At 36.7% G+C, this 12,637-nt stretch overlaps 1 protein-coding gene across 2 annotated transcripts in view; it reads left to right on the plus strand.

Moving 5' to 3' along the window:
- Positions 1 to 9,055, plus strand: part of SERPINE2 (serpin family E member 2) — a 30,822-nt gene extending 21,767 nt beyond the window's left edge. Inside the window, exons 5-10 of one of the 2 annotated variants that reach the window (XM_081330109.1) lie at positions 397 to 594; positions 1,808 to 2,006; positions 2,096 to 2,196; positions 3,973 to 4,059; positions 5,011 to 5,094; positions 6,445 to 9,055. In XM_081330109.1, coding sequence (XP_081186235.1) covers positions 397 to 594; positions 1,808 to 2,006; positions 2,096 to 2,196; positions 3,973 to 4,059; positions 5,011 to 5,094; positions 6,445 to 6,482 — 707 coding nt within the window. In that variant the 3' untranslated portion in view covers positions 6,483 to 9,055. The remainder of the gene's footprint in view (positions 1 to 396; positions 595 to 1,807; positions 2,007 to 2,095; positions 2,197 to 3,972; positions 4,060 to 5,010; positions 5,095 to 6,444) is intronic. The other variant, XM_081330108.1, reaches the window with a different exon arrangement.
- The last annotated feature ends 3,582 nt before the right edge of the window (positions 9,056 to 12,637 follow it).

Consider the following 12,637-nt stretch of genomic DNA (forward strand, 5'->3'; position numbering starts at 1 on the left):
AGTCAGGTGGATAGTGACTGCAAGAGAGGACAATTAAGGGAATGGCAAGCAGAGTTGTGACATGTTAGGGTAGGGATTTGAGGTGCTTCTGGTTGGATGGGATTCTATGCAGTTTCCTCTTATGTGCCAGATTAATCAAAAAAGGGCCTTAAACCCTTACAAGTACAATCTCCCAAGTCATGGAATAGCAGGCACTTCCCAGAGAAAACATAAGAGATCCATACATGATAGAATAGTGGGCATGGGTTTTTTTTAAAACCAGATTTTGTAGTGGCATGAAAATCCAGTCACCATGTGACTCCTCTGAAGTTGCTTCAGTTTTTACTTATATAATAACATGTCAAATGTGTTCTTTACTTTCTACTGCTGAACTGAGGTTGGATTTTGTTTGTTTAGGTATGATCGACAGTGTCCTAACCCCAGATGATATTGACAGTGCTCTGACCAGATTAGTAGTGATAAATGCAGTATATTTTAAGGGATTGTGGAGGTCCCGATTTCAACCTGAAAACACAAAAAAGCGAACATTCAATGGAGGTGATGGAAAGACTTACCAAGTGCCTATGCTGGCTCAGTTGTCAGTGTTCCGATGTGGTATGTTCAATAAAATATTAAAATTCTGAAATTTACCTTCCTCTAAAATCCTATGGACTGAGATTAAGAACATATTTAGTGGGATTGTGCAGGTCATTTAGAAAAGAGCTTCCCAAAGCTACCCAAGAAAGTGTTCCTCAGAAAATCAAGGTAATCACATGTCTTGAAGCTTGGTGCGTCCATTTGGAGTCTTCTCTTATCTCCTCAGCCTCTCTGAACATCATAAATATACTTTCACTGGCTTTGTTGTGAAACATGTACCTTGACATCAATCCCTGAACACATTGCCATGAAAGAATGGAGAATGTATATGTTAATATTTTTGGTAGGAGATCCAGGGCTAAAGCTTTTTACAACTGCACATTCATTGGCTATATATACATAAAGTAGATCAAAACTTTTGACTAAAGTCATACTGGATGTTCTAGTAATACAGGTAGTCCTCGACTTACAACACATCATTTGGTGACTGTTCAATGTTACAATGGCATGAAAAAAGTGACTTGTGACTCTTACAACCATTGCAGCATCCCTGTGGTAATGTAATCAAGATTCAGACACTTGGTAACTGAGTCATATTTATGACGGTTGCTGTGTCCTGTGCTCATGCGATTACCTTTTATGACCTTCTGACAAGCGAAGTCAGTGGGGAAGCCAGATTCAGTTACTTAGCAACTGCAATGATTCACTTAACACTTAAGGTTGTAAATTGGGGCAAAGTTCACTTAACAAGTGTCTCGCTTAGCAACAGAAATTGTGGGCTCAATTGTAGTTTTAAGTCAAAGACTATCTGTAGTCTAATTCTGTAAATATCTGGGTTCTTCCTGGTGGTATCTTTAGTTTCTGATCGTGTAGGCAAATCTGAAGAGTGAGTTGGCCTTGATTAACATAGTTGGCATGTTAGTTTGTGGTACTGAAACCAATAAAACATTCTGACATTGCTGATTTAAAATTTGCTGATTTAAAATGTCCCGATTAGGTTTTTTTAAACTTGAGTCAGGAAAATGGTTTCCTTCTCCATTCCATTCTTAGATTACTAACTGTATTTCATGTCTATTTGAACTTATTTCATGTGAAAATACAGAGACTTTTTGTACAAAAGTACTATTCATATTGCCCCCTCCTCCACATCTGTAGGCTGACTGAGAATAACACTACATGATTCCAATCCTTCTGTATTTTGAATTATTTTTATTTGCTTCCTGTTTTATAGGCACAACAAGCACTCCTAATGACTTGTGGTATAATACTATAGAACTGCCATATCACGGTGAAAGTATCAGCATGTTGATTGCTTTGCCTGCACAAATTTCAACTCCCTTGTCTGCTATTATTCCTCATATTAGCACAAAAACTATACAGAGCTGGATGACAACTATGGTTCAAAAGAGGGTACAGGTCATTTTGCCCAAGTATGTAATTCCCCCCCCCTCATTTTAATGGGAAAAATAGGATCGATAGTTTTACAGGCAATCTTACATATTTGATATGGCTCCCCTAGGTTTACAGCAGAAGCAGAAACAGATTTAAAAGAACCTCTTAAGGAACTTGGCATTCGAGATATGTTTGATCAATCAAGGGCAAACTTTGCGAAAATAACAAGTGAGTTACCATCTATTGCTCTTATTTATGCCTTTAGGAATTACAGATAAATAGAAAAGTGATGCTTTGACTTTGTGCATATTATTCCTGAATATGAATTTGAAAAGGAAACCTGTTGTGCTACATTATTTCCCAGGAAATAGGTTTCCATATGTTGAACTCTCGTTTTTATTGACTATTGGCTGTGCTGACTGAGGCTAGTGAGAATTATAGTTCAATAGTCTGAAGAACATCAGGCTACATAAGGCTGGTGTATGGTCAGAAGTGCAATATGTTTTTCCATATTACATGTTTAATTTACATCAGTAATGTGAAAAATCTGATTTATAAACAGAGAAAATCAGCAGAACATGCTAGCTTTGTGTGCCTGACTCTTGAGAGAAAAAATTAGGCAACCCCATTTTATCCTAGTCCAGTCCTGAGATCCATTCATTTATTATTTATCTCTCAAATTTATATAACCTCCCAACTCACCTAAGGGCGGTACATAATAATGTAATGTAATTATGTAGCAAAAATTGTTTCTCAACAGTGCATGAACCCATAAAGATGGGTTGAATGAACTATGGTTGGAAAGCTGATGTTGGTTTCTGCAACATGTGTATGTTTCTTTAATTCTGAATGTGAAATTATGTAAAAAACTGTAGACATGTCAACATGCTGATTATGATAGTTCTGAATGGTAATGGTAAATAGCAGCTGTGGTGGTGCCATACCAGAATGCAATATTGCAGGCTAGCTCTGCCTACTGCCAGGAGTTTGATCCTGACCAGTTCAAGATGGACTCAGCCTTCCATCCTTCCAAGGTAGATAAAATGAGAAACCAGATTATTGGGGCCAATATGCTGATGCTGTAAACTGCTCAAAGAGTGCATAAAGCAGCAGTCTTAAACTTTTTTGGCTTTGTGGACAGGCAGTGGTGGAGGTGGAGGGATGGTTTGGCTTACGCGCCTGCCTTTTGTGCAAATAGAGCTTTGTGCACTTACCCACCGCTTGCATGGACCAATTCCCAATGTACTGTGGACCGATAATGGTTTGTGGACCGGGGTTTGGGGACCCCTTCTGTAAAGCACTATGGAGCGGTATATAGGTCTATTGCTATTGCTAAATATACCCAGTCAATCTTTGATATTAAGAAAATAGTTTTTTTCAGTTAATCAAAGCTTTAACCTAGATTTAGAAGGTATTTAGAAATATCTTCTAAATAATTGGGCTATTTCCTGTGAAAGTTGTATGCCTCACAGAAACATAGATTAGTGTTTCTGAAACTTGAAATTTTTCAGGTTGTGCATACACAGTAGTTTTTTAAAAAATATATGCTCATTTGCATTGGTTTTCGCTTTAAAAAAGAATTAAAAAATAAAGCTTGTGTACTGAATAATTCTGAAAAAAAATAATTCATTCTTCCTGGAACTTGGATCCATTCATCCAGACCCTTGCAGTATTTGAATAAACAACTATAGTAAGTGGTTAATACCTGTTAGTCATTGTTTGCATATAATTGCTTTGTCTTGCCCTGCAATGCATTGTTTTAATTTGTACTGATTCATATCTCATGAATATCATCATTGGAACTTTTTATTAGATAAGAAGATAACAATATCTGTAATTAAATAAAATCAGGACCGCGTGTGAAATATTTTGATATGTATTAAGCTGTATGGAATTCATTAACTTCTGTTGCTCTAGGTTTTCTTATAATTGAAAATGAATTTGCTTTTTGATGGAATGAAACAATGATACATTCACACATGTATGTTATGGTTGACCCCTTAGGATCAGAAAACATTTATGTATCTCAGCTCTTGCAAAAAGCAAAAATTGAAGTAAGTGAAGATGGAACCAAAGCTTCTGCAGCAACAAGTAAGTATGTTTGATCTAAATCACCAAAAAGTTCTACAAATACTGAAATAGCATTAACAAGCTATATTTTTATCTATTCCCTTCACTCTTTCAAAAGCCTGGTGACTTTATTTTTATATAAATCAAAAAATAATAAAGAAGCATGTGGAATTTGGCCTAAACAATGTAACATATTATTTCCTAAATATTAAAATCAGACCAAAGTATAATTTAAGGATTCTGCATTTAATTCTTCCAATAGAAGAAACTTCTCATTGCTGAATCTGAGCATTAAAATATAGTAATTTGAAACGTAATACTGCATTTCACAACATCTCTACTTAAAATACTTCTTCAAGTAATAATGTATATTGATTAAGAAAACATTTTACTGCCTGTAGCTTGGCACAGGTAATTTAATTATATGTTCAAACAAAATAGCTGGTATATTGTACTGAAATCTTAAATGTTACATATTTTTGCTCCATACTTACAAAAACATTGGTTATGCTTACCGTATAATTTTTTTAAAATATGCACTCATAAAAGATCAGTATTCAGTATCAAAAGTATGTATACTATCCTGTTTTTCCTGTTAAAATTTTCATGTTCTTCCTTAGAACATTTTTGAATACATGAACTTTATCCATTTATAGTTAAATATTTATATTTGAATTTGAATATGGCCCTTAGAATACCATATAAAACTAAGCAAATGTTACTGACGGGAAAATTTTGTAAAACTACACCATTTGCATTATTCTCTTTGTTGTTTTCCTTCCATGATAGAAAGTTGCACATTTCTAAGTTCTGTTTTAACTGAGAAAAAATTAATTTATTTTTTAAAAAGTATTTATCCAACATTGAATTATTTATCTAACAATCTAACAACAAAGATAAATTCAGTTCATACGGTAGCTATTCAGAGCCAAGAACAAGTAAACATTCAAGTTTTTATTTTGCTTTGTCTAGCTGCAATTGTAACAGCTCGGTCATCACCTCCTTGGTTTGTAGTGGATCGACCATTTTTATTCTTCATACGGCACAACCCTACAGGTAATTCTCTCACACTTTTTAAATATTAGCTAAATTCAGGCAGCTTTTCTCCATGGACAGACTTGAAGCGCAAAAACATTTCAGACTTGCTTCCGTGTCTTTCAAAATAAGGTTCCCAAACTCTATTCTTCTTTATTGTTAATAAGAAATGCCTTTTCTTGACAGGAACAGAGTAATCTGCAGCTGTGCAGGATTTAGACACTTAGGAGTTGTTGCCAGAACAAATAGATTCTGTGTTTAATTAGTGTATTTCTTAGATAATCTACGTATTATGATGCATGCTTTGAAAGAAAATGCCAACTCTTTGGAAGAGCTAAGTTCTGCCCTCAGTTCCCAGATATGGGCAGCTTAGGACATCAAAGGCACATTATGCAACGCTGAAGATGCACAGTGGCCAATTGTCAGCCACACATCTCAGAGCTTTGATCCATTTTTCATTGATATTCTAAACTAAACCTAAGGCAGCTGCTAGGGAAACCACCATTTTCCCTCCAAATATAACTGGTAAATGGTATATTTTATTCAGTGTTTTAGTTATTTCTTCCACAGATTCATATACGGTACAGACCAAATAAAATTCAAGAAATACATTCCTGCAGCATTAGCATAAATGAGATATTTGATCATTCTTAATCACAGCTTTGTATTCTGATATACTTAAAATACTTATTTACATTGGTTTTAGAAAAATATCGATGAGATTTTCAGCAACTAAGTTAACACAATAAATCTAATTAAACTTAGATTAAATTATTAAATTAAATTAAAATATATTTTAGTCCTCAAGTAATTTACTAAAAACATCTAAACCCAGTAAGAAGCAGAGTGGTCATTTCTCATCTGCAAATATTTGTGAGAAATAAAGATTCATTTGTCAGCTATTTTTTTAATGGCATTATTTTTTTTGCCATGGTGAGCAGCCACAAAAATTTAATGCATTTCCATTCCCTTGCAGAGTATGTAGAAAATTATTGTGCCTGATTTTGACATAAGCAAAATTTTAAAAATATTAAGTCATTAAAAAAATTAGACTCTTACTGGGATATTTTATTTTTTAAAATAAATTTTTCATTGAATTAAAAAATATTTTACATGTTTTAAGGGTTTCTTTATGAAATAAACAATAACAGATTGAGGTATTACATTTGAATCTGCTTACAGCCAAACCATAACATTTCAAACACTTTGTAGACTTATGAGAATGTAACTGCTAACTTCCATCTAGTAGTTATATAGTAATCAGTAATTTTAGAAATTGCTGTTTAGATGAAAACTTTTGTCTTGATGTTTTGTAACAATATTTTGTATTTGTGAATTAATACAATTTCTGCAATAATATTTCTTGTTCAGGTGCTGTTTTGTTTATGGGACAAATCACCAAACCTTGAGTACAGGAAGAGATTCTTTTCTTCTGAATAAAACTAAAGATTGATGCCTTTGTACTGTTTAAATATTTTTGTACCCTGTTTTTCAGCTCTGAACTAGCTTTGGAAATGTTGGTCATCTAGTTTTTTTGGGGAAAAAACAAGTAGCTGAAATTCTTTATGGAAGAATAAAATGCCTTTTTGAAAACATTGTAAAGTTCCTTAAAACTACTGATTAGCTCTCTGTGCTAACAACTTTTGCAAATTCGTTGTTCTATTTCATATTGTTTTTAAACCAATTTGAAATTAAAGGGACAAGTCCGATTTTGGTTTGGGGTGGACTTGCTTATGCCTTTCTACTACTACAATTCAGTAGTTGGATGAGGTGTTTGCCATTAGAAAGCAACTGAAAGCTTTAGCATTTTTTTAATTTTAGATTGTGCATGTTGCTGAGTTTTAAACAACTAATGTTCCAATTAATGCCTTTACATTGGTGTAATGTAAACTTGTCATAGCTAGTATTCTATAGATTTAAATTTTATATTTTTTGTACAAAGGAAAATAAAATCATAATGAACAGTTGAATATAGTGCAAGAGTCACAGTGATATTGAAGGGAAACGATTACTCACAATTCATAAAGTTGAAAGTAAACTGTTACTAAGATGAAATTTCCATGTGATAAAATAATTCCTATAAGGAATGACCTGCATTTTGGAATACTTCTGTTAAGTAAATTTGAAAAATGTTGCAGGCTGTCTGTATGTTAATAATTTATTATATTGTATGGGACAATAAGGGTGCCGTGGTTCAGCAGTCAAAGATGCTGGGCTTGTCAGTTGGAAAGCTGACAGCCCAGGTCAGGGGTCAGCAACCTGAAACAGTGAAAGAGCCACTCGGAACCGGTTCCCTCACAAAAGGAAAAACTGGGAGCCGCAAAAAATGTGTGCGCATGCGTGTACATGCACGCATGTGCAGAACAGGGTTTGACTGAAGAGTGGAGCCAAGGCGAGATATGCACCTAGCCTGCATATTTGAATTGATTGGTTGAACTTTTTTAGTCCCACTTTTTTTTTTTTGGACTGCACATGGCAGAGGACTGGGAGCCGTAGGAGACAGCTGAAAGAGCCGCATGCGGCTCCGGAGCCGCGGATTGCAGACCTGTGGCCCAGGTTCAAGCTTCTAGCGCCATGCAATGGACTGAGCTCCCGTGCTGGCCCCAGCTCCTGCCCACCTAGCAGTTTGAAAGTATGCAAATGTGAGTAGATTAATAAGTACCACTTAAATGGGAAGGTAACAGCATTCCATGCACCTTTGGCATACAGCCATGCTGGCCACATGACCATGGAAAATGTCTTCAGACAATGCTGGTTCCTTCAGCCAAGGAACGGAGATGAGCACCATGCCCTAGTTTCAGACATAACTGGACAGGGAAACCATTACCTTTTTTATTGGAGAATAATGTCATGTCAGCTATTTTCCTGAAATATATTTGTATGCTACAACTATTTTAAACCAATATCTTCAAAAACTGTCCATTATTGACATAGCCCTAAAATAATTTTTAAAATGTTAACATTATTTTTCCCAACAATACAATTACTCTGGGTAAAGCTCTGTTTTTTTCTTTTATGTCCTGGAAAGAAGGTTGCAACTTTTTCATCTATTGGAAAGTATTTTAAGTCTTCCAAATAATATATGCTTTGTATGTCATTCAGATATGCTTCTCTTAAAAGATAATTTTAGTGCAATTCAATGGAAGATTCTTGTAACAGCCTCCACGTGGATATGAAACATATTTTTCTGTGTCAGGCATAAATGCTCCAGAAAGCTGAATGTGGAAAAAATGTTTTATATATATAAAATCATGGACATCAGTATTAATAGTTAAATCAGTTGTTTTCTCCCGAAATGTACTGTTCAATCCTGGGGTTCTCCAAGAACTCGAATGGAAAAAAAGAATTAAAAAAACCTCCACATTCTGTCAATTTTCTACCATTAGAGCTTAATAACAGGCTTTATTACCTGAAAACATTTCAAACCCCCTGTGTTAAATTGCTGTTTTATCTGTAACATAAGAAAATATATGTTCAGTGTAACTTTATTTTATTTAACAATATTTCAAGATTCTAAATTATTCACAATAATTGAATAGATCATAAAAGTACTGTTACCTTAAAATTACCAAATACAAAAAATTCTAATCACCATAGACCAAATGTAGCAACTATAGTTCTTATCAAAGTATTCTCCAAGACCCCAAGAAAGATACTGTAATACTTTTCATCTGTTTTGGAACACAAGGGGAGGGCAATCCCAAACTCTGGAAAGATGTTTCCATAGGGTCAGAACAACCAAGGGAAAAGCCAGCCCACATCCTAAACCATCTGGGGAGAGAGAATCAAGAGCATATACACAGAGCAGGATAATTCTACTTTAAGGAGCCAATCCTGTAGAAATAAAGATCTTCAGCCATAGAGATGAAGCTGCTGGTACAGATTACCATATGATTCTTTACATAAAGTACTTAATATGTTTCTGTTGATCTTGATTGCTCTTATTGCTGCTTCACACTTTTCCTAATGCTCATTAAACAGATGTTAGATCAGAAGGAGAAGGAAATGGCAACCCACTCCAGTATCTTTGCCATGAAAACCCTATGGACAGTACCAAAAGGCAAAACGATATGACGCTGGAAGATGAGCCCCTCAGGTCGGAAGGCGTCCAATATGCTACTGGGGAAGAGCAGAGGGCTAGTACTAGTAGCGCCAGAAAGAATGAAGCGACTGGGCCAAAGCCGAAAGGACGCTCAGCTGTGGTTGTGTCTGGTGGTGAAAGGAAAGTCCAATGCTGTAAAGATTTTTTCTCCATAGGAACCTGGAATGTAAGATCCATGAATCAAGGAAAGCTGGACGTGGTCAAACAAGAGATGACAAGACTGAACATTGACATCTTAGGTATCAGCGAACTAAAATGGACAGGAATGGGTGAATTTAATTCAGATGACCATCAGGTATACTACTGTGGGCAAGAATCCTTCAGAAGAAATGGAGTAGCCTTCATAGTCAATAAAAGAGTAGGAAAAGCAATACTGGGATACAATCCTCAAAATGACAGAATGATCTCAGTTCGAATCCAAGGCAAACCATTCAATATCACAGTAGTCCAAGTCTATGCCCCAACCACCAGTGCTGAAGAGGATGAAATTGACCAGTTCTATGAAGCACTACAGCACCTTATAGAACTAACACCAAAAAATGATGTTCTTATCATCATGGGGGATTGGAATGCTAAAGTAGGAAGCCAAAAGATAACTGGAATAACAGGCAAGTTTGGCCTTGGAGTGCAAAATGAAGCAGGGCACAGGCTGATAGAATTCTGTCAAGAGAATGCGATGGTCATAGCAAACACTCTTTTCCCACAACCCAAGAGACGGCTCTACACATGGACATCACCAGATGGTCAACACAGAAATCAGATTGACTATATGCTCTGCAGCCAAAGATGGAGAAGCTCTATACAGTCAGTAAAAACAAGACCAGGAGCTGACTGTGGCTCAGACCATGAGCTTCTCCTTGCAAAGTTTAGGCTTAAACTGAAGAAAGTAGGGAAAAGCACTAGGCCACTCAGGTATGAATTAAATCATATCCCTGTTGAATATACAGTAGAGGTGACAAATAGATTTAAGGAATTAGATCTGATAGACAGAGTGCCTGAAGAACTATGGACAGAGGTTTGTGACATTGTACAACAGGTAGCAACCAAAACCATCCCAAAGAAAAAGAAATGCAAGAAAGCAAAATGGCTGTCTGAGGAAGCTTTGCAAATAGCTGCGGAAAGGAGGGAAGCGAAAGGCAAGGGAGAAAAAGAAAGATACGCCCAATTGAATGCAGAATTCCAGAGAATAGCTAGAAGAGATAAGAATGCCTTCTTAAATGAACAGTGCAAAGAAATAGAAGAAAACAATAGAATAGGGAGGACCAGAGATCTTTTCAAGAAAATTGGAGAAATGAAGGGAACGTTTAATGCAAAAATGGGCATGATAAAGGACCAGAATGGCAGGGACCTAACAGAGGCAGAAGAGATTAAGAAGAGGTGGCAAAATTACACAGAAGAACTATACAAGAATGAGCTTAACGTCCCTGATAATCACAATGAGGTGGTCACTGACCTCGAGCCAGACATCCTAGAATGTGAAGTGAAGTGGGCCTTAGAAAAGCTGAGCAACAACAAAGCTAGTGGAAGTGACAGTATTCCAGCTGAGCTATTCAAAATCTTAAAAGACAATGCAGTAAAAGTGCTACACTCAATTTGCCAGCAAATTTGGAAAACTCAACAGTGGCCACAGGATTGGAAAAGATCAGTTTACATTCCAATTCCAAAGAAAGGCAGTGCCAAAGAATGTTCAAACTATCGCACCATTGCACTCATTTCTCATGCTAGTAAAGTCATGCTTAAAATCCTACAAGCTAGACTTCAGCAGTATGTGGATCGAGAACTACCAGAAGTACAGGCAGGATTTCGAAGAGGCAGAGGATCTAGAGATCAAATTGCCAACATACGCTGGATCATGGAGAAAGCTAGGGAGTTCCAGAAAAACATCTACTTCTGCTTCATTGACTATGCTAAAGCCTTTGATTGTGTGGATCACAACAAACTGTGGCAAGTTCTTAAAGAGATGGGAGTACCAGACCATCTTATTTGTCTCTTGAGAAACCTATATGCGGGTCAAGAAGCAACAGTGAGAACTGGACACGGAACCACTGATTGGTTCAAAATTGGGAAAGGAGTCCGGCAAGGCTGTATACTGTCGCCCTGCCTATTTAACTTATATGCAGAGCACATCATGAGAAAGGCAGGGCTAGATGAATCAAAAGTTGGAATTAAGATTGCCGGAAGAAATATCAACAACCTAAGATACGCAGATGATACCACTCTAATGGCAGAAAGTGAAGAAGAACTAAAGAGCCTCTTGTTGCAGGTGAAGAAGGAGAGTGCAAAGGTTGGCTTGAAACTTAACATTAAGAAAACCAAGATCATGGCATCCGGCCCTCTCAATTCCTGGCAAATAGATGGGGAAGAAATGGAGGTAGTGACAGATTTTATTTTCCTGGGCTCCAAGATCACTGCAGACGGGGACTGTAGCCAAGAAATTAAAAGACGCTTGCTCCTGGGGAGGAAAGCCATGGCAAATCTAGACAGCACACTAAAAAGCAGATACATCACCCTGTCAACAAAAGTGCGTATAGTCAAGGCTATGGTCTTCCCAGTTGCAATGTATGGCAGTGAAAGTTGGACCATAAGAAAGGCTGAGCGCCAAAGAATTGAGGCCTTTGAACTGTGGTGCTGGAGAAGACTCCTGCGAGTCCCTTGGACTGCAAGGCGATCAAACCGGTCAATCCTAGAGGAGATCAATCCTGACTGCTCTTTAGAAGGCCAGATTCTGAAGCTAAAACTCAAGTACTTTGGCCACCTAATGAGAAGGAAGGACTCACTGGAGAAGAGCCTAATGCTGGGAAAGATCGAGGGCAATAGAAGAAGGGGACGACAGAGAATGAGGTGGCTGGATGGAGTCACTGAAGCAGTAGGCGCGAGCTTAAATGGACTCCAGAAGATGGTAGAGGACAGGAAGGCCTGGAGGAATGTTGTCCATAGGGTCGCGATGGGTCGGACACGACTTCGCAGCTAACAACAACAACAACAAGATCAGAAGGCAAATTTATTAGCAAATTGTGACATGATAAAGAATTAGACAATTGCTTTCGAGCTTTTTCTTGGCTCTATCATATGTCTTATGTTGAGTGCAGTTAGCAATAAAAAATATTTGTGGAATGGAACCTGGAAACCAAATAGTTATTATATGCTGTATTATAGTTGCTGAAACGATTTGTTACTTTTGAAAATAAGTGACAATTGTATGTAAATTAAAATTTAGTTGGTTAGAAGCCTATTTCTACAAACACATAAAACCGTGTCAGGACAAGTTGTGTAGTTTTATTCATTTGAGAAGAAACTACAGATTGAGTCGCAGAATATTTGACAGTATCGTTATTCCTGTCAATTGTGAAAATGCACTAGTCTGCTTCTGGATTTTCTGAATGCTTGCATATCTTTGCCAATGAATCTTACCAGAGGTCCATGTTTGTTCTACTACGTTATATAAAAGAAATGTAAAAAAAG

This window comes from Vipera berus (genome assembly GCF_964194415.1).
Source record: "Vipera berus genome assembly, chromosome: 5".
Classification (NCBI taxonomy): Eukaryota; Metazoa; Chordata; class Lepidosauria; order Squamata; family Viperidae; genus Vipera; species Vipera berus.